The sequence below is a fragment of the Rhea americana genome, unplaced genomic scaffold, assembly GCF_003343005.1.
Source record: "Rhea americana isolate MKP2758 unplaced genomic scaffold, rheAme1 scaffold_28, whole genome shotgun sequence".
Classification (NCBI taxonomy): domain Eukaryota; kingdom Metazoa; phylum Chordata; class Aves; order Rheiformes; family Rheidae; genus Rhea; species Rhea americana.
This window is the reverse complement of record NW_028186401.1, coordinates 4997080-5020434: the sequence shown is the minus strand read 5'-3', so window position 1 is coordinate 5020434 and position 23355 is coordinate 4997080. Positions and strand designations below refer to the sequence as shown.

The 23355-nt window shown below is 38.7% G+C and overlaps 1 protein-coding gene across 1 annotated transcript in view; it reads right to left on the bottom strand.

Annotated features, from left to right (window-relative positions):
- The window catches only part of AGBL1 (AGBL carboxypeptidase 1), a 289195-nt gene that overhangs the window by 114558 nt on the left and 151282 nt on the right, over positions 1 to 23355 (bottom strand). The window contains exons 20-21 of the mRNA XM_085308741.1: positions 21256 to 21387; positions 17076 to 17252 (exon numbers count right to left, since the gene is read on the bottom strand). Coding sequence (XP_085164867.1) covers positions 17076 to 17252; positions 21256 to 21387 — 309 coding nt within the window. The remainder of the gene's footprint in view (positions 1 to 17075; positions 17253 to 21255; positions 21388 to 23355) is intronic.

The following is a 23355-nucleotide window of genomic DNA, read 5'->3' as shown; positions in this document are numbered from 1 at the left end:
TGGGCCACAGCAACAGGGCTGCACAGTCCTTCTCACCCACTGGTGAYAGCCAGATCCAGGCCTACTATTTTGCTTCCCAGCCCTGAGAAGTATGAGGAAGGCAATAAAAAAAAAATAGACTTGAAGACAATTTAATAGAAAAAGAGAGTAGCAAAGTAAACACATCAGCAAGTGCTAGTGTCTGTATAGAGTTAGCCTTTCAAAATAAGTGCTCTCCTCACTCAGCTCAGAATTATTGTACAAAACAATCATTTTATAAATTACCACTCCCCCACATACACAAGATGAAGAACAAGTCTTCACATTTGAGCCTGCTGACTGTCAGCATCCAAAGGAATGACAATAAAAAGAATACTCTGCACTGAAATGTAAACTACTGTGCTGATCACATTGCAAAAATAAATCTATATCTATCTATCTATACAGAGAGAAAGAGAGAGAGAAGAGATTTTTACTTGTATTTGAAAAAATAAACGATTTCCAGTAGGAGTAAGCTACTTTGAACTGCATACGGTTTCTGGCATTTGTTTCCTTGGTTATGCTTAGCTGTACGTGGTTCTCAAACTCAGTTGCAATACCTTTTTCACACTTACTAAAAGTCATCTCTTTTCTCATTGTTGCTTTCCATAAATCTTTGATGTAATTTTCCTGTGAAGTTCAGCCATTATTTCTAGAATCCCAAAAGAAAATTTCTACCATATTTCAGAAGCCAAGAAGAGGTAGGACACAATAGAAGAATGTTTTGAGAAATTTTGTTTTAATCTAAGCCAAAGGGTTAGRTTTTTTTGTTTTTATTTTGTGCGTGTGTGGAAGTGTAACAGGTTTGAGATGTCTTTTCTGGCTTTTCTCAGAAAGAGCTGCTCAGTTCTTAGGTGAAATTTCTCATCAAACCCCACAAGAAACATACCCTTTTTCAGCTGAAACTTTGCCATTCTGTATGAACAATTAAATATTAATTAGAAAAGTAATTTAGACTAAGACTAAATTTTAGGTGAGTACCCTTGCTGCTCAACTATAGAATCTGTCTCTTTCTAGATCGATATTTCATTATTTACACAAAATACATGAGAACAAGTTTCTCTTACATGAGGGACAAGTTCAACACTGAATCTGGTGATCCAAGTCCTTGCTTTGAATCAGACAGGCTGCAATCTGAGTCTTCTCCAGCCCAGAAGACAGTAATGAACTATTCTGAGATCAGCTGTTTTCAATTTTTGCAAGTACCTTTGAAAGATCATGTTTTTACCTCAGTATAAAACAGGAGCATCGTCTGAAATATCAGAAAGCTTYAAGGAAAATGAAAACTGCTTTCTACAGTTCTACGTATAGGTGTTTTGCCTTCCTCAAGAGAAAGGGGCTGAGGAAGTGCCCATTATAATAATGGCAACAGAAGTCAGGGTAAATCAGCTTGAGGTGAAAGTCCTCTATCAGCCTAGTAAGACTTTGGCCCATTTAATCTGACTCCTAAAGCAGCAAAGTAACTAGGAGTATGGATGCTGTCAACCGAGTTGAAGGTTTCCCAGTTCTGAGGCAGGAGGAACACACTGAGTAAATATACTTTAAAGAGGCCAATCCACAGCTGATACAAAGGGTCACGAAAAGGAATAGTTTGTTCTTTCTGTCCCCTTTTGGGTGACCTAATAAGCCCCAGAGGCTGGAGTGGTAAGGGCAACGATAGTGAATATTTAGCATGAACACTACTGAGTTCCCTTGTGCCCCAGCCTGTAACACGCCATCTTCATGCTAACAGTGTTTTGAGTGGAAACAGAAGTAGCTTTAACAAATGAAAGGTACTTCTTAAATAAATGTATGTTTAACATTATCAATGTAGTAATTCATACAATAGTGTTCTATGGTTTCTTTTCCAGTTATTATACAAAATGCTTCTTACTGTCCTTAGTGCAGACTGTCATGAACTTTCACTTATGCCTTCAGCTTCCGATAYCAATTTCCTACATTACACTGGCTGGCATTTATTTTCTCTTTGTCTGTTCAGAGAGAATAAATCTCCAAGATTACCCCTCAGAAGATCATTTCCATCAGCCACGTTTAGGTAAATGACCTCTACTGTTGTTTACTCATTACACTCTGCAATACCAGTAAACAATTAGCGCTAGCAAACAAGAAAGTGAGACTGAAATAACAGAAATCTGTCTCACTATAATCAATCACGTATGTTTTTCATCAATATTATGATTCACTGCCCTCTACACTCTAATTACTGCCTTCTCTCWGCCACTAACCAGGATGGGTTTTCATTGAAGATGTCCTTCACTCTTGATTACAGATTTGTGGCTTTTTGGACACATAATAAAATATTTTAAGTGCTCAATTTTTATTTGTAATATTGTATTTTCTCTTCTGGTCAGGCTTGTTTATATTTCTTCAGCCCTAGTGCTTATCAAACATAAAATACACATGCACATACTTTATCAGGAAGACTGTTCTCTACCCATAAATGTAATTAGGTCATCATCGCTAGTGTCTAGGTAACCACAAACTCTCATACCAAAGATTAGCTCATCCTTTCCTATTATAATGAAGTCCAAAACAGAATTATGCTAGATAAAACCATCTTTTGTGTTAGAAAATGATTATCTGTAACAAATAAATATTTAAACAGTATTTACTACTGCCTACACAAGATCTCACGTATATATCACCCAAGCTGATACATACGGCTATATTCCACTTGAACTGATCTCAAACCACACCTTTACTTTTTGTGTGCTAAAATAAAGGTACGTAAGAGGTTACTCATCTCATTTTCTAGTTTGATTTGGTGGTCCTGGGTAGGTTTGCTTCCCAGACTTTATCAGCATACCTGTAATGTCTAAACCTGAAGAAACAGCAAAAGAATATGCAACAAACTGCTGTTTTCCCCACTAAAACCACACACGCTTAATACAGATCTGTTCTGTTTGGAAAAGACAGCATTTGGAGCATTTGGAGATTTTGCAATTCCAAACATGTATCTCCTACCCTGTTTCATGAAAGCCAATTACATTAAATTGCACCTACTAGATCTTTCAATTAATCTTGCTTGTTACTTAGATACTTAGCTCTGGCATACAGTCATTTGAGAAATATATTCCCTTTGCATTTTTATCCACATTGGTTCAATTTCTTCATGACAAGCTATTTGAGTTCAAACTGCATATATTTTTGCATAGCTCTTCTAACACTTCAGCATTTTTTGTTTAGCTAAATCAAAGATTTCCCTTCCCCCCAAGTGCAAGGTCCCTCACTGATACGGTGTCCACCAGAACGTGGCTCAATTTTTCCCCCAAGCAAAGGTCTTCTACTTCACATTGGTTATGCAGTCAATTTTGCTTTGTGCCTTCTCTCATATACAGCTTTAAGAAGCTCTCTAAATTTTTTTTCTCTTTCCTTTTTACTAAGAACCTGGAAGTATCCTATAATGTGCCATTCCAAGTGTTTCTCTGCCATGTGTTTCCACATCCGTATCAGCTTTAAAGATCATTTCATGTAAGCATATTGTTATAGAATATCACATACAGAAGTACATATATTTATTCTGTTATTCAGAGTTAAGGTGTTTGCAATTCAGCTTGACTTAATTTACTTTGGAAATGAGTTAGGTCAAATTTAATTAAGACCACCTTTCTTCTGCTTCAGTGTTGACATGTGGCTTAATATCATTTAGCACAGGACTCTTCACTCGCAGCTTCAGCTAGTCCAGACATTCTGATATAGACAAACTATTAAAGAATTAACTATTAAAGTYACAGAACTATTAAAATAGTAAAAATTATTACACTGTTTAATTACCAAAAAAGATTGAAAGATAATTTGGTTGCAACGCATAAGTACCTTTAGAAGAACAAAAAGCCAGTTATTAWAGGTTTTTTAAACTAGTGGAGAAACATAACATCACCACAGATGAAAAGAGCAGGCAGATGAGTTCAGATTAGACTAAGGCAATAATATTTAACAGTTACTGACCCCAGCAAAAACATACCAGGATAACAGATGGCTTCCTATCATGTGATGTCCTCAGATCCACTCTGAGTATTCTTCTACAAAACCTACTTAAATACAAGTTATCAGGCTTGGTACAGGGGTGCCTGGGTGAAGCCTAAAATCTTAWGACATGCAAGAGGTCAAACCAGAGGAGATAACAGTCCCTTCTAGCCATTAAACTCCATGAATATGTTATTAAAATTCTTTTTTCAGTGYCTAATGCCTTCCCCAGCAAAGGCAGATTTAGCTGATGCAGGCCAGGCTGGGTCTGGAAATGGCAAATGAGATGAGAACTATGAGCCCCCTTTACTCTTACTAGGACACAGAGAAATCTGTCAAGTCTTCAGTCCAGACCTGAGACTTCTGCTTGAGTCGTGCTTATGTGCTGCCACATGCCTCTGTCTCATACACATGCAGCATAGCACACTGGCTTCTCTCCTGCTGTTGATTTGGATCCCCTCACCACCTCCTTCCAGTTTCTGAAGTCTCAGAAGAGGAGACAGACTACTGAGCTGTGCCAGATATAAGAGACATGCTAATATCAAAGCAGCTATGACAGAAGCAGAATCTTCAGGAGTGGGCTCAAGCAATAGCCTTCTCCAGCTGGAGGACCTGACCCTACCCAAGGACAAACCATCCCATGGCACAACCTGCAGGCATGCATGCATTATTAACAATGTTTAAAGCACTAGGCACTGGCCCATATTAGAATACAGGCAAACAGAAATATCAGAAACCTATCAGCAAGGAAAGAATTTACTACTTGAAATGTAGGGAGTCAGTCCTGTACATAGGATAAACTGGACTATTTCAGTAGAAAGAAAACAAGGAGGAAAGATAGTATAATTAGGACAAGATCTTAGCACACATGAAGAAAGAAATCTGGACTGKGATAATAACAAGGAAAGAAAGCAAAGAGACAAGAACTAGGTGGGAAAAGTATCTATAGACTTTGAGGTTAGAGAGAATTATCACATCATTTAGTTTGATTGCAGAGAAGAGTGGACCAGGGAACTGGAGAGTAGATGCTAGAGGAATAAGGATGGCTGTAAGCACAGATAGGGAGCTGGTAGATTAGACTGACTAAAAATTATTGCAGCTGTGGAAAGTATGTCTTGCAAGGATATGAAAATTGGCAAAGGGACAGAGCGGAGAAAGAAGGGAAATCAGATTTCCATATATGGTTTACACTTACTGCTGGATAACCTATACACAAGTGTAGATATCAGCCAGAGGAATTCACTATTGCAGGAGGTCACATTTAGGAGAGGGTTATGAAAGGGGATGGAGGAGTACATGACTGTTCACAGAGGCAAGTACCTCAGCTCAAAGCTTGATAATGATAATCAAGCCTCATGCCACAGTRCATGAAGTGGAGGAGGGGCAGGTCAGGCTGTAGGGATTATTTCCTTTCTGTGTCTTAGTGCAACTGAGTCATTGCTTTACAGGCAAGTTTTGTTCTCTTCCGAGCCATGAGGAACTAGCCTCTGTATGAGACAGGATACCTGATTATATGGACCAATGGTCTGATCCAGCATAGCAAATTTTATGATCCTAAGAGGAATAAAAATCAATCTCTGTAGAAAATCCTATGTGCAAAAGACTTTGAAATTTAGATGCTTCTAAAATCCATACAGAGTGAAATGCAAACATGGCTCCTTTAGCCTGTGTTTTCGACATTTCCCCATTCTTATTTTCCATGCCTGAGGAGTTCATGACTAGACTATGAGCTTCATCAAAGGGCAATTTTCAGCTGCCAAATAGATTTGTACAACAAATCCACACGGGGCCAGATTAACAAGCAAGAGAGACATCAGAAATCAAAAAGCTAGCTGCTGTAATTCCACAGAAAACTTGAAAGGATTATGTGAAATGATATTTGAGCATTTAAAGAGATACTATCGAAATAGTGCAGTTAGTTTTTCATTAGGAATCTTTCTTTTTTATTCCTTACCCTTCCAAAGAGTTTTTTTTATTTAGCAGAATGCATTCCCACTGGCATTCAAGGTCATGCCATTCAGGATTGTAGGTTTCAAATGAAACATTTCATCCATGAAAGTCACAATACATGCACATGAACGCAATCCTCTCATTTCTGTTACTATTAATAGCAATGTATTAGAAAATTAGAAATAATACTTCAGCTTCTAATTTTCCCATGCCCCTTGGTTTAATAAAGAGGGATCTGCCACCTAGGAAATGGTAACTTCATCAGAAAGTCAAAGGACAGCAGAATTTGTAGGGACTTGGAACAAGCACTTCGAAGGCCAAGACCCATACAGAAGGGATAGGAAAATCGTTCCAAATATGTGATAGTGAGAAAGGGTGGGCCAGAAAGGGAGTACACGATGCTGCTGCTTTATTATTCTACATCTAGTCATGTTTACCTCAACAGAGCTGGATACTTTTCAGTACTACAGAGTCAGACCTACTACAATCTCATCCCTAAAATCATTTTTATCGTGCTGCAACTTAACCATATGGCATGGGACCTATTCCAGTTGCAAAACCAGTCAACACCCAATAACCTATCAACAGCAGAGACAAAGGAGCTAATTCATGACATGCTGCTTCTGCCAAAGTGTTCCTGATTACATCAGGCCTTGTACTAGGAGATCCTAAGATTCCTTAGTACAAACTTCAGAATTAGCTCCAACAGGCAGACAAGCCAGCTGAGTTTTCACTTTTGTGGTTCAGGGTATTTTTCTCCTTTTGTAACACCAACAAAAATCATAACACCAATTTTCCTGCCAAGTCACAATTTATATCCTATTTCCTAGCTTGAATGACTAAGTGGGAGGGGCAAAGAAAGGTGAATTGCATGACTCAGGGTCCTGAATTAGGACCTAAGATCCAATTTTCATCTATCTACAGCCTTTTGTCTATTCCATTTTATCCTAATGTTATCTTTAGCACTCCTGCTTCTGCATATTTACARTGGAGTAGCTTTACTCTGAAGTAGGAAACTAGAGAAATATCCATGCACAGGCAGTGGCACAAGGAAGTGGCTAAGACTGCTTTGTTTTGTACCTGATCATAGAAGGTACTGCCACAGTGGAGACATTCCTCCTCTCTGATCTTGGACATCCCTGGTAAACTCTGTTTCTGAATTTCCTCTAGCTTATTTCATTTCTCATCAACAATTCTGGGATTACAAGAAGATTAATATTGAACTCCAGGTTACTCTGGAGAGTTTACTTTATAGTTATGGCTCCGTTACAGCTTAGCTCATACTCTACATTGAGTCAWTCAGTAAAGTATACACTCAGAGTCAGGTAGTAAAAAGGTCATATGGGGATGATTAGGGGAACTCATCAAAAAATATCCCCCATTCAAGGCTTGGGACTAGTACCACAACTAGAGCTGCCCAGAAAAGCCTGCAGCACAACGCTGGGATGCTTGGGGAGCATTCTCATTCAGGACTAGCTGATTTGACTCAATACAATCTAACAAGACCACAGAACAGGGGTCATGGGGCTGCAAGCCACCARACAATCAAGTGTGGTGGTTTCAGCCTAATCATTACGTTGCTCATGCAATCAGTATCTTAACCACTCATTTTGGCACCATTAGTAGTGCTGCCTATTTCCACACAGGAAAGACATATCACTCATGGGTGAGGACGCTGCAGTCAAAAGCTAAGTATGGGAYTTAGCTTTTGGACCTGGAAAAGCTCAGGACAGACTCATACAGCAAGTATAAAACCTAGTGCTATGAGAGCAGGCTGCAATCTGCCCTCCCTGTGCTTGGCTCTCACTAGAGATGCCTCAAGGTCAGTTTGATACAAGTTAAAATCATCCACTGTGACAGCACTCTTCCAGACAGACATTCCCATTTTCTTTAACTGAATGTTCATAATTAGAATAACTTACACTAGTATCTGACTAAGCACAAAACCTGGTGCCTCTCCTGGCAGTTTGGCTCTGTAACAGAGCTCACAAAGGCACTCTTGTTTCCTCCCAAACAGAATCTAGGAGGGAGGAAACATTCACAAGTTATTCCCAGTGCATTGGTAACTCAAACCTTCCTTCCAAACATGTCAATGTCTGGAATCTCTCTCCAAATCTAACTATCCAAATCTACCCTGACATAACACCACTGAACCTAGCAAGTCCAAAATACAGGTGGCTCAACATCTCTAGAGAAATAATCAAAATAAACCAGAATAGTTACTTTAAACTTTTATCTTCAATTATGATCCAATTAGCATCAATTTTTCCTCTGTCATATTTACCTAAAATTTCCAAACACATCATGCCTTAGAGACACCAACAGCAAGAGAAATTACAATATTGTTGCCTCTCCTGACAGTKCCAGTGTTAGGTTTTACTGCTTCCCAAATCCTCTGAGGACAGGGAAGCTAAAGGAGGCCATAAGTCCTTTCTTCTTTAAGTGTTATCTCCAGTAACCACACGAATTCAAACACAACAGAACATATCTCAGTCCCCTACCACTTGAATCTTTCAACACAGGAACAGGAAAACAGATGGCCTGAGTGACAGCAAAAATCCACTGCAGCAGGTGCTGGGAAAGACTTTTTTTCCAAAACGTGTTTCAAGGCTGCATCCATGGGACAGTGCAACAGACAGACTAGTACATAGCATCTGGCGGGCAACCAGCCCTATAGTGACCACTCAAAAGAGATAAGGAATTATTTGGTCACCCTGAGAACACAGTTGTTTGTTTATAAAGCAGCARACTCAGTCTCTTGGATTAAGAGACTATTCCTATTCCAGATTCATTCACAGAATGGCTACACTTGGAAAACAACAGAAAAGCAGCCAAGCATTCTCAATAGATCGCTTTGAGCAGCCACACTTCTGCCAGAAAATGGGTCTTGTCCTGTACAGGGGAGAAGAGGGGTGTCAAAAAAAAAAAAAACCAAAGAGTCTTCTCCAGAAATGATGGTTAAAAAAAAAAAAAAAAAAAAAAAAAAGGATCCTTCCTGATTATTGACCTCCTCCAAAATAGGAAGGCTAAAGTGACCATGGATTGAATCAGGGAATAGGAAGACAGAGTACAGAAGCCTGAATCATCATCTTTCAAAAGTTAGACTTTTAAATGTATTGTAAGTGGTCCTTCAATATGACAATACTAAGCACCTTTGACAAAAATTGGTACATATTAATAATACCCTGGACTTTGGGGAACATATTTACATCTCGCCTGGATTTGGCCATAATTACTTTAGTACAGCTGTTTTACTACCCATCAAGGAAAATGGGACTAGCCAGAATAGTCCTACTGACAAGTTCTAGTTTTTCCTGGAAGTAAGGGCCAAAACATCCCTCTGAAGTTCCCGCAGTCCAGTGGTTTGCTTTTCCAAAAAAATCCAAGCACACTAAAGTCAGTACACATTCAAATTCACATTTTTTAATCTGGCACTAACCAAACAGATCTGGTCACAGTTAAAGCATATAACTAACTTGGCATTCCCTCAACTAACTCTTTACTTCCTAGTCCTATAAAACTCAAAGCCACCAACAAAATACCTGAAGAGGAAAAATCTTGCAGCAAGTCATGCAAGTACCTAATGACTCTAAGACAGACAAATGCCCATGATCTCCTGGTCTGTCTGCTCAGAAACCCTCTCTCTCCTGCCCCACATGCCTTCCCCCCACACCAAGGCTTTTAACTCTTAGGTAGCTCTATTAAGTGAGGTCTGCAAGCCTAAATGGCACAACTGGAAAATCTCACAAACTGAAACATCAACCAAATATTAAAAGCAGCAAGAAAATAAAATAAAAATAAAATGCAAAATTTTTCTTAAGTCATTACCCTAAGGAAAACAGAATACAGAAATCTTAATTTGAACCTTCAGTCCTTAAATTACATCAGATTACTGCTTTTTATCTGTTCTAGTCTAAAAATTACAGCTGCTTCCAATCTGAGCCACGCTGGACCAAAACTGGAAGCAGAAATATCAGAAGAAAAAATCATTCTTTTGTATTCTCAGCATCTGCTTTTGAATGAGATTCCCAGACCACAAAGGGTCAGCTAAACACATCTTAGACATGATTTTTTGGAATGAAACTTTTGAGTGCTTCTGAGACTTACTCAAGCTTAGGAAGAGTACAAGCTCTGGAGGACAAAAGAAAAAAAAAGAGAAAAAACACACAGAAACGAGGAGAAGTCTCAGTCACAGTTGCAAAGATATTGTAAGCATTTTCCACAAGCATATACTAGAAAGTATAGAGTATGTCCCTTGCCTTTATGTTTCCTTTCTGCAAGTAGTTATCAAATGCCCTTAGTGGCAAGAACATTGCTGAAATCAATTTTTTTGGTAGCTGAATACTGACAAAATGACAAATTAAAATTAATTATTTGTAAGTTTGTGCACCAGACCTGCAATTACAAGAATGATGTGCATCTTAGTGGAAAACAGAAGCAAAGTCATGTGACCTGCAAACACCATTAAAACAACTCAATTTCTGACTGTTAAGTAACCGCAAAAAACACTTACGAATAAACTATATCCCAAAATTCCTCAAAGAGATTTGGTAAGTTACCTCCAACAATAAGATGGAAAAAACCCTTTCATTGTCTACAGATATCATAAAGAAACAGTGTATAATTCACTGGAAGAACAGAACGTCAAACAATTTTGCTAATTCGGACAGAAGCAGGTCAAACCAGGGGAGAAGCCCACTTCTGAAGGGCTAAAAGGAGGAAAGGCTTTCATCTTGGTATATTGCTTTAGTTCTGCCACATTTCCACAGTAATTCAGGGGTTCATCATTATTTAAAATAATCTAGCTCAGGCAAGCCAGGTTAAAGGRAACATATAACATCAGCTCTGCCACGTCGTTAGACTAACTTCCACCGCTACAGCGGCTGCAGGGGGCTGGGATGCGGGGYGCCATCAGGCTCCGATACTGGTTTAATCGCATGACACTGACCTAGTCCTTCCACCCCAYCCCGGAATTAAGGGCAGCTCTAAAAGATCAGGGCCAATAGTTTTTGTATCATTAAAGTTACGCTAGGTTTATGCCACCATAGCATAAATATGATGCGATTCAGTTTGAGAAGACCGAGTGAAGTCAGGATTCAGCAGGATGAGGCTTTCTCGTCTRGCACAGCTGTTGCTTTAGAAGAGCGAGACAACTTTTGCTTTGAAACTGCAGGACTCGAGCTGTATTCCTCACGTTGCATCCTCGTGCTCTAGGCACRTGGTGCGCAGTACCTTTAGGGGCAAGTACTCTCAATTCGTTTTGGGTGCAATTTGTAGAAGCCCTATCTCAAACGATCGGTCATGTTTTTTGCCAGTTACTCTACCCTGCCAACAGCTGCTACTCTGATCAGGCAACAGTTCATCTCAGCTCTCTACAGATGTAAATAACGCAATGCAGCAACAAATCATGATTTAAGTCTGTTTCAAAAACAGTCTCTCACAAGTTTTATACATCATTCATCCACCCCTGCCTGGCCTCATTATTCTCTTGGTGAGCTGAGCTGCTAGACTTACAACAGAGGAAACTTAAAAATATTACACTAGTTCTGGGTAAGACACCCCCCCCCGAAACTCCTGCAGTCTTCAACAAAAGCATTTTGAAGAGCTATCGAGAAAGTCTTACAAACTTCACCATGATTTCCTCAATGCTGTTTTCTCTACCGCCAAAGTCTCCACAAAGGAATGACTTTTCCCCTCATAAAGTTTGATGAGAAAATCGGGGGGTATTCAGTTTCTCAAACTTAGCCTTAGATTGGACAGAAAAAAATCCTTTCCCTCAGCTCTCCTAAAGGCTTTCTTCAAAGAGGGATCCATATCGCTGGTAAAATCTCCTTCAAAGGGTACTGTCAAGATATGTGCAATAATTTTAAAACTCATTTGTTACTCATTTTTTTTATAATCCCTTTGAAGCAGGAAGTTAAAATCTATTTCCATTAGTGCTACATCTCCTCCACCAGGCAAACATGCCAAATAAAATACTTTTCCAACATGGCATGTAATGATATAGCACAAACTTGTATTTTAGGGATTCACTATAGTACCAAGATATACAGGTTTGGAACTCAGCTATATGTCATGGTTCAAAAGATAGTAACTTGTAGGATGACAGACACAGCTACTGAACAGCTCAGTGCAATATTCTATAGAACAGTTCTAATTAATAGGCTGTATAACAARGAATCACAAGAATGGTGCAACATGGTAGCACATACTATGGTATTGAATAGCCCAGTAACAGCAAAGAAATATTTATATGCAAATGCAAAAATGAATGATAAGCATATCAAAATGTATCACTGCAGMCCTGACTCTTTTGGGGCTGTAACATACCCTATCAAACAGCACAGACCTGCCGTCTCTTACAAACCATAGATGAGAAAGGGGCTCAGCAATCCACAAAAGAGAGGTTGCAATAAAAGTCACGTGGCAAGCTGTAGGGGTAACAGTTCCATGGGGAAAAAAAAAAAAAAAAAAAAAAACACACACAGACAGCCTCCACACTGGCAAAGAAACGATGAACAGTTTCTTTTTCTGATTGTTTTCTGTTTTGACCACAGGGTTGTAAACTGGCTGAAGGAGAAGGAAGAATTCTCTGTGGAAATTCACTGCTTTGTTTTTAGCAATTTTYAAATTTTTCAAATAGAGACAGTGCTCCTATAAGACTCAATTGGGCAATCTAGAAAAAATGAAAAAGAGTTTGGATATTTTCCTCCCTCTTTTATTCTTCCTTAGGTTGAATAAAACCTCAGATAAGATCAATAGTTTCTTTAGTTTTATGTTTCTCTTCCTTAAGGGCAGCTGGTTTATTGCATTTCCATTGATCACACAGACAGGGAGATTTGACAGAGATAAGCCATCTTTTTCTTTTTTCCTTTATTTTTTTTTCTTTCCTTCCCCTTCCCTTCACCCATTTAAAATCAAATGACTTTTTAGAGGCTGGGGCAACTCTTACTAGTGATATGTAAATGGGAAACAAAATTCCTGTATCATGTTTCACTTATTAAACTGTTTTTACAATGCAACCCAAGTCTCCACATTCAGTCTAAGACAGGCTACATTCCCTGGAAGATATCTAGCAAAGTCCTTTCCAGACTCACCACCAGAAATACTAGGTTCTAGTTTCTCCCAGCCCTTCCCTGACATCGGTTCTTTGGCGAGAGTGGGCACACCTGCCAGCTCTGTGCAATGAACAGTTTAACTTCACTGCAGCCTCTGCAAGGCTTTCTTGCTCTTCCTAAATTCTTTGTTAACTCCCTAGCAGATGTCTCTCTGCAACTGCAAGCATCATGTTGGTGACTGCAGTCACCAAAACAGCTACTTGAATGGATTACTTTCAGCTTTTACAACTAGGAAGGAAGCTAAAGAATAGGATCGGGGATTGCAGTGCTCTAATAGAAGTTTGACCATTGATTTAATGAATGGTGCTGAACTTTTAAGCCTCTACTGCATAAAATTTGATGTTTTAAATCCTAGCTACTGTTTGCACTGTACTTCAAGATATATATATATATATATATATATATATATATATATATATAAAAAAATCAAAAATATATGCACATGCTTTTCCAGTAAGATATTCCAGATATACACCTACAGAAAGGTCAGTTTCATCTAACTCAAAAACTGTTTTTTTTTTCCATAGTTAAATGTGAATATAAGCCTACTAATAGAGTGCTCTAAGTCTAGGATGCTGACATCACCTCCCTGAGTATTGCTCTGAACTCTTTCTTTCCACAAACAACTTGTGAGTCCAAGAGTGAAGTATCCATGTTAAAGTCTCTGGAAAAATATCACCTCCTATGTGATTTATTTTCAGTTTACATGAGTTTTGATTTGGTAGGCAAACCTTGAGAATTAAATGCAATTGTGCAACCAAATCTTCAGGTCAGCCTGTCAAGTCCATGGTGTATAAAGAATCCACCTGCAAGAATGAACAAGTAAACAAGAACCAAATCTGAAGCATGCTAAAGAAAGAGGAAATACCCTAATAGTAACAGTTATTTGAAAYTGAGCTTGTGCATCGTTATGCAGCTCCAACATAAATGTCAGTGTAAGAAGTGATATTTCATTTCAATACTAACTAATCAGATACTTAGTGTACTTGGGAAAATGACTGAAAATACTTCAAAGATATCTGAACCTAAGAAATGGCAAATGTTTACCTCCTTGTAGTGGAAGAAAGATGATCCCTCATGGCTGTATTTAAAGTGTCCTCCATCTTTGAGATAAATAATAATGCTAAACAAAAAATTAGAGGTGGCCTCAGAATAACCACTTCATGATCCAATGGGGACTCAGCTTTTCATCATATGGAAATCACTTTCAGTGGAAATTTCAGAAATGCTTTAGACTCTCTTTAGACTGCTCAGACTTGGACCACAAGAACACTGGACTCATCACTGTCACCAATGAAAGCCCCCCCTTATACATCAAGCAAATCATATCATARAATCATAGAAACAGTAAGGTTGGAAGGGACCTCTGGAGATCATCTAGTCCAACTCCCCTCCTCAGTGGCTGGCTGTCACCCTGATTACATTTTTAGCTACAAAACCAAGAAAGAGTAGAATACCTCTTAAAACATTGCAAAGATTTCTAAAAGAAATACATATCTTGGTCCAGCTGCATTAGGTCTTCCTGCTTTTTAGCACCTGCACCATGTAATAGGGCCATAGATTGCTCAGTGATTAAATCCAGCATCTGAACACGGCAGTTGATGTTCTCTTCCTACTATTTCAATCATCTGATGTCATAAATTAAGCAAATTTGGGTTAAAGAACTCATAGATTGCAAAGGACAAAGACAGCCAATCATCAGATATTCACAGTCTGATGCATCACTGCTCTTAGATCTTATTGTGGTCATCKAGGGATTAAGTGAAACCCTTCTCTTGAGATCACTAGGAGTTTTGCCACTAGCTTCAGTGGCAGACTTCAGAAGACTCAAAAYCGCTGTCTTGACCTGTGGTACTTATTATAAACCCATTAGCACATCTCAGGAGTAAGGAGTGTTAGTTGTAACTGCTCTGGGCAACTATATTTTCCTTCTTTAAACTCTCCAGGTTTTTTTTTCCTTCTCCCTTTCCTGTCTTAGAATTGATGCATGTATTGCAGAAGACAGTTAAAACAGCATCTGAGTACTTCCTGACTACACTACATAGAGAGGTAAAAGGATTAGTATAGAGCTTGCAAAGAGAATCATTTGAATGTCTGATTAATTAATTATTATTTATAATAATGGCTCTTTCCTTAGGGTCTTTTAGGATCCATAGCAGCTTATAATGCTGCATAGATAAGAAAGTGGAACATGGAAGCCGTTCACCAAAAGCAACAGGCTTGGAAAAGGAACAGATGAAGAATTCACCATTTGATAATGAATGGAAAAACTATGACCRGCTAATGCAATTACTAAAGTTCATCCTGGGTACTTAAAAGTGATAAGAGATCTCAGACTGATGTCTCTGAAGCATTCACTCAGAGTATGGTCCTTTCCACAAAGTCTGGAAGCTGGACTAGTGTTACATTAGGATATGTCTAGATCACAGCCAAAAGCATACCTTGAGCTCATGGAGAGCTGTCAAAACCAGCCTTAGATTAACTACCTTTGATTGTCAGTAATAGGCAACTCCAAGAGAAACATTCTCAAATGTAGGCTCTTTAAATGTAGTCAGGTGTATGCTCAGGTAGCTGGCCTGTACCGAAGAGCATGCTGCTGCTAGTATTCCTGTAGATTATCTTAAAACTAGCTAAAAGATGTCTGTAGGACCTGCAGACACTTTTCTTTTCTTTTTTTTTTAACACTATGATTGCTCTCAGAAGGACAAATATCCTGTATTATCTCAAAACCACTACTTCCTTTAGCTCAATGCTTCTGACTCCATCAGTTATCAGATCCATCTAGATTTAGAAAAAGTAGTCTGAATCACCCAACAAGAGCAATTTCTCTCCTGCAGCACCATGAGGCATTGCCAGGGCAGCCTACTTTAAGCAACAGATTTAGGTATCCATAGCAGCCCTATATGAKGAGGACTAGTTTGAGTCTACTCCTTCCTGTGCAGGAAAAACGTAATGACAGGATTCTCATCTTCATAACTTTATCCAGAATGCTCTTTCATCTTAAAATTATTTGACATTGGATGCTGTTGTTTGAAGTCTATGAACAAACTGAAAGATATGGCACATTCTTTTGAACACAAGAATTATTTTAGTGAGTTTAACAGGAACRCATACAGAACATAAGGAAGGAAGAGCAGCATTCTTGTTTCAAGGGTCAGAGAGTCTCAGAGTTCACTAAAACAATAACGCTATCATCATGCCTTAGAGTTTACATGGCCCACGGTCACAGAGCCTCTTATTTACACTGCCCTTGTGGGGTAAACACTAAGCAAGCAGRGAAATACATTTGCCGTTGTACTCCCCTGCAGCTACTATGTTGTTAGTAACATAGTTCAGAAAGTCATGATTTATGTGATGGCCTTATTTCCCACTGGTTTGATGCAAATCCCTTGTCAGCAATAAGATTACAATATGTAACATAGAAATGTCAAATGAATGAAGCCACGTGATGGTAATCAAAGGAGCTATAGCTTTGTTACAACAAAGGATAGTCTGTAGAAGTATGTGAGACTGCAGCTCATATATACAGAGTTCTGTGGTGGATCCCAAAGTTTTAAGTAGAACAAATGATATGAGGCTACCTAGAATATTTACTTATCTTAACATAGCACAAAGAAACAAATCTGACTCAGGTGAATTTCAAGAGAATTCTCCCCTAYGCAAACAAACAAAAAAAGCAATATTTATTGTGAATCTTATTTGCTTTATGTAATGTTACAGCCCAATCATTCCACTGTCTTTAAGACATCCTCTTATACCATGCCACCTGAGAAGAGTTTTTTTCATTGTTGAATGAGACGTAAGAGAAAGGACTCTACCGCCCTGGCACTACAAGCCAAAGAACAGGGGTCAGGTGGAGTCCTCACTGAGCAGAAACTAAGAAGCCAAGTTACACACATACTTTAGATAATCTAGAGAAAACAGACAAAACTAAGTAGTGAGACAGCAACCATCTCCTCACACTTCTGAACTCACGAGACCTACGTTAGAAAGGGGCTGACACAGGGTAAGAGATTTACTCACTTTGTAGAGACCGTGGCTGCAGCCACAGTACGTGCTCTCCATGGTGTAGCTCCTCAATATGCCCATTTCCTGCCATGCCACCACTCGGGCCGTTGACTCACGGGACTTCTCTATCACAAAGCTGCAGYTGTTCATGACAAATGCTGGGGCCACTTTATCCAGGATTTTAGGAAGTGTCTATGAGAAAACATTAGCAATGAATGAGAAAATGAATCAGAAATGTGCATGTATTTAAGTCAYACATGCATCTACAGAGAGACTTGGATATTTTTAATGTGTTTATCAAATCTATCTGCTGTCCCTACTACTGAGACAGCTCCAGCCAGTACCAAACTGATTTCATTACGTCCATCCCATGCAAAATCCTYATTTTCTAATAGTCGTTTCATCCTACTCCAAGACTAAAATGCAAAATGTCCATTGAACTTGGTGTATCTCATTCAAAAGGAAGCATTTTCACATCCAAATGTCTTTGTTTGCTGAAGTCACTTTATAAGTTTTGTTTTCAAGTTTCTTCAACACTAACCTACCCTTTCCTGTTGAGCTGCCCAGAGGGGTGGGTTCAGTACCCGGTGCTCTCACTCTCCTCTCTCTAGCTTTGCTGTTTCTCTTATCAAGCATCAGAAATTTGACACAGGATTCAGTTCTAGATGTTTTCCCTAACTGAGCTGAATATACAGGAGAAAAAGGTGATGTATTATCTCACAGAAGGTCACACACAATTCTRTGAGAATTAAGCTTAATATTAAACTGACTTGCATTGTAAAACAACCAAAATACTCTCATCTGGGTCCAAGTAATATATACTGTAAACTTCATTCAGATAATCACAATCCAAAATAAAGATCCAATAAAAATTACATTTTAACCTTTACTGATTTGTTATTCGAGAAATCATCTTTTCCAACAACATATACACACACCTAGTATGCTACACTATCAGATGTTTCTGTAAATGCACAGTTAGTATTTATTCATTCCATAGTGCTAAATACATYACTTTTACATTCTGTAAGAATACAGGTATGCTATATGTAGTAAYTGGACCTTTACGCACACTCACGTGCACATGCGCACCCATTTCAGTACMCCACAACATATGCCGAAAGACTATCTGGTCCATCTAGAGGAGATCAAGTAAAACGAAGACACCCACTATTTCTTTGGCAACAGCTTCCTTAAACTTTTCAACTGAATGGAATTGTACAGAAGGAGTTCCTGCTCATCGCTAATGACATTTACCCTTGAATTACCTTTCATTCAGTTTGGGCAGCAAAAACCAACCAGTTAATTTCACTTTCCAAYACCAATCAGTTTCATTGACTGATTTTCAGCAATTGCAATTCCATTCTGTTGAGCTTTACTTCATAACACTTTACAGAAATAGTTGGTTTCATTGAAATTGAAAGAAAAGCATTTAATAGTAGCTTTGTTCTAAAACRTTTGACATGAATGATAAAATCTTTGCCCTAAATTATTTTGCAATATCCACTGCAACCATATGTATAATGTATATTTGTTGCAATATTATATAATATAAACAATATRCATATATTACATATATATACACATATATACAGATCAAAATATAAATGACRTTTCTCAGTACATCCTGGGTAAAGCAGTCAATGGACTCTACCAGCAAATACCTATTAGATTCACTTTCAGATGGAAAAATTGAGACAGAGAAAACTAAAGTAAAGTAACAGATTCTGTTTTAAATCTGTGAGATGAGGAGCCTAACTCGTAAGTCTAGATCCCAGATGTGCTACTAAGAGCTACAGTGGTTATTTTCCTACAGGCATATTGAAGAGAAGATCCTCCAGGATTGACTGCTCCCTCTAAACTAAGCAGCCAGCCTTTCAGAATTACCTTCAGAATACTATATGGGAAGCACAAAAATACTAATGCTTTTATGTAGGGCTTCCAGTTTTTTCTGAATTTGAGCTGAACAGGAATTAACAAAAAAAAGAGCTATATTACCCAAACATTTATAATCCTCAGCACAACCATGAGATCCAGTTAAAACTGTGTGTGAAGGTTCAGACAGTTTTCATTCTGCCCTTATCTGAACTAAGGCAGAGATTTTTGTAAATATATATTATAAAGCACGATAATCAGATCCTTAATCCAATTTAGCTTTTTAAAACAATTGAAATTATATGCATAATCAATCTTTTACATTTAATTAAATAAAAATGCTGGCAGGTAACAATAATGTCTCTGTACGCAAGAGTCATTTGGGAGCATTAGCAAATCTGAATTTAATATTCTTTTCATTTTACCAGCGCTCACTGGATTTCACACTAATRGTTCTTTCTTCTCTGCTTATTTTTCTCATTAATTATCTTTCAATTGTATATTTTGAAAGGGGAAAAAACATCCATTTAAAAGATCCTTTTATGATAATGCAGCAATACAAYTGTGTTCTGCCTCTTACAGAGGGTCAGATTTAGCAGAAAAGCTGCTCCTCTCACAGAGGACTCAGTCTATAAACCTCCATTCACATCAAGAGAGGATGGAAATAGGTTTCTTTACTGGCATCCCTGCAGAGACTGCTGCCAAAGGGGCCTGGAACAGCAAGAGGAAAACCTTGGGCTTTGTGATATCAATGCTGGATTTGTCACCAGAGGCCACCAAATAGCAGATAGTAATAAGAGAACGATATACATTGCCATGGGCCAGAGCAGAGTTTATGGTCTATGAGACAAAGGTTGTGCCCCAAGCACCTAAATTATTAGGTAGGGGAGGACACAAATCGTTCTTGGAGGTCAGATTAATCCCAGATTATTTACAGGAGGCAGGAGAGAAACCTGGGAAAGTGACATAGGGAAGCAGGTCTGAGACAGGGGTGATTACTACTACTCTAGTTGCAGAGATCTGTTCAGCCACACATCCATTTTCACCAGCCCAATAAGGAAGAGAGTGATCCCCCGAGAGGAACTGCAGAAGGTACCGCTCTCCCACTTTGTGCCCCAGAGAGGGTTCTGACCACAGAAGACCCACCGCAGGGTATGCTCAGACAGCCTCGGAGGCTTGCTCCCGGCTCCTTCAACTGCAGATTCCAGACTGCCTCCGGATGCTGAAAGCAGCGGTTGGATTCTGTTTGTGTACCAGCAGATCGCCCTCAGCCTTTGCAAGCTATCCGAATCCAAACGCAGCACAAGACGTCCTGACTGTAAGCACCCTCCCTGCTTCTTACGAGACAGAGGGTTTGCCACATGGGGCCCTTACAACGAACACTGCAACACCGTCTGCTGGGAAAGTTTCAGTGACTTATAAAACACCCCAAAATGAACAAGACATAGTACTTTACAGGAGGATTATTATTGTTTTTCTGAAGAAGTGAAAAATCACATAGAGTTATAAAGTGAAAAGACTTCTCGACTTCTTTCAGGTTGGAGATGGCCGAGCTCTACTACTAGTAGGCCAGTTTTAACCTTTAAGATTATAATTAGAGCTCACTGGTTTGAGGGGGTTTTATTTTTTTTTCCAAAAATACTTTTTTGTCAGAACTAAAGCTTTTTTATGGAAGCTTCTCATTTTAGATGAAAATATCATCCAAAAAAACAAAGAAAGCCTGGCAGAAATTCCAAAGGGAAAAAAAATGAAGACAAATAGAAGCAAACATGTTAATATCTGCTCTTTTAAAATTCCCAAAATTTCTTCAGCTGCCACACTAACCACCTACTGTGCAGTCAGCTTCAGTACATCAGATATGTTTCACACCACTTGAATTCTTTTGTTTTCAGTGGAACCAGTATCTTTTTGTGATGAAATAACTCAACTGAGGAGGACAACAGCACATCAGCATTTTCTCAATTATTACTTATTTCATAGAAACAAGTATAAAATTCTTATTTATTCTCTTAGAAGGGGAGGATCAATGTATGCATATCTGGAGCTTACAAAACAAAAACATGACTCCTGTTTCAGTCTGCAGCCAAAGATTACAACACACGACTAGAGGAAAATAAATAGGGACTCATCTATTAACCATATTCTTAGCAGTATCTATTGCATCAAGATACAAAACATGACTCAAAACCCTCTGGAACTTAACTCCTTTCGAGTAAGGGAAGCTTGCACCTATCTCCAAACTTTATGGACTGGGTTATCATTAACAAACTGGCATGCATGTGTGTCTATACAATTGGAGAGAGGAACAAAGCGGACCTACCCTATAGCCAACATTTTCTGTGATCACTGCTGTGTCAACCGCGCAGCCTGCCTGCCACAACGTCTCCTTGATGCTGCAGCCATACAGAAACACATTCTTCTTCTGGGAGTGGCCATGGTAGTCACAGAATACCTAAGGAAGGAAAAAAAAAAGGCAAAATGTTCTTAGGGGGACAGAAAAAAAACAAACTCATTCTTTAAAATAGGCACTATAAGATTGTAAGATTAGAGTGGGCATTACTTTTTTCAGGTCTCCTCAGAGGAGCTCAGACTTCAGTCATGTCTATAATTAGTGTCAAACTTTGTTAGTCAGCTGTATCTTGTTTTATCTATTCTATCTGACTTGATCTCAGAGGATCCAGAGTCAAGACTTGTACAGTTCTGACTGCAGCAGAAACAAACACGACACCCGTGCAGGAATCCATGGTAACTCAGGAACATACAAGTTCAAGACAATTTATGATACAGTAGAACAATTTGTCAGGCTCCTTTTACTTCTAAACTTCAGCATTACCCTCATGAGATTTGGGAACTGCACCTTCCCAAGCAATTAATCATCACTTGGGCTCCTTAAATTCAAGATCTGTCCTGTATGATTTTCAAGAAAATATAATTGTGCAATTTTGTAAAAATTTACTGTATGTTGTCATATCTTCATATGAATCTCTTGAAAGTCAAGCATAGAACATGACTTACCTTTATGACAGAAAAAAAAACCACTCATTCCATATGGCCAAATCCATTTGTCTGTCCAAGCTATCCCTCTAATGTCAGCTGTCATATAGACTAGTCACAAGACATCTCYAGTTTTAGTGGGAGTTCTGATTGCCTTCATAGGTAGATAAACTCTTACAAAAATGAAAATTATGATTTACTGACCAAAAAGGTAATTATTGACCCAAGTCTTAAAAGAATAATCAATCTCAGTGCCCTCTGAGATATAAAGTCAATATACACACAGGTGTTACATATATTCTCCATGTCTTTATCAGGAATATTCCAAAATCTGTCAATAGAAAGACAAGAATTTCTGAAGAGAAGGGATTATTAGTTCATTTAAGCCCAGTATTCACCACTGATCAGAAAGAAACTTCAAGATCTCACTGAAACAGTTTTCTGGGGTATATGTCAGAGACAAATAAAGGGACAGGTGTAAGAAGGAAAGSAAAGATTTTGGATCAGTATGTAGAAAGACATCTATACAGGAGAACAATACCCTCATTCTTAAATAAATACAGGAGGGGTGGAATAAAGTAAATGAGTTCTTCCATCAACTGATGGGGTGAGATTTACCCCAGTAAATTTATTTATTTACTGATTATATAGTAACTAGGTCTAGCTACAGACAGGGAGTTATTTGTCTGGGAATGGAGCTTTTAAATGCTTTCAACTCCTTTAACAAGCTCCAGCTTGACATTTAGGAGAGGCTATAACACACATGCATAAGGAACCATCTCACTGTTCCTAATCAGCTGACATTCACACGTCTCAACAAAGACAGACCTCACGTTGGAGGCCTGTTAGCTTGTATTCTGCTGCTTCTTTTGGTTTCCGACTTTTAACCTTTCTTCCTGCACCACTGCTAAACTCCAACTCTTTGCAGGGCTCTGGAGCTCTACAGCCCGGTCCCTGCAGCAGGGCATGTTCCACTCCTGGAGCAGGGGAACAGCAACCTACTGGCAACAAGGATTCCTGCATTGCTTACACCCTTGCCATGTGATAAAGGCAGCAAGGAGTTGACAAATAAGGCAGTTTGAGAGCTGCTAATCAGTACAAACCTACAATCAGCCTCATTTCCCAAATAATTAAGCTAGGATTGCACAAACCCCAAAGACTCAGTCTCCTCAGATTGCGTACATATTTCAGAGAGTTTATGCAGCCCCTGCACTATAAAGTAACACCATCTGAAGCATATGCAATTACTCTGTACGGGCTCCTTCCAAACAGCTGCATTTAATGGTTCTTCTAATGACAGGCATTACTCCAGCTACTGTTTCATTTAAGCTATCAGTGACACATAGCCATAGTTTAGGCTAACCACATGTACCACATAGAATTTATTCCTATGAATATCAAAAAGGATTTTATAGTTTCAGTCCTA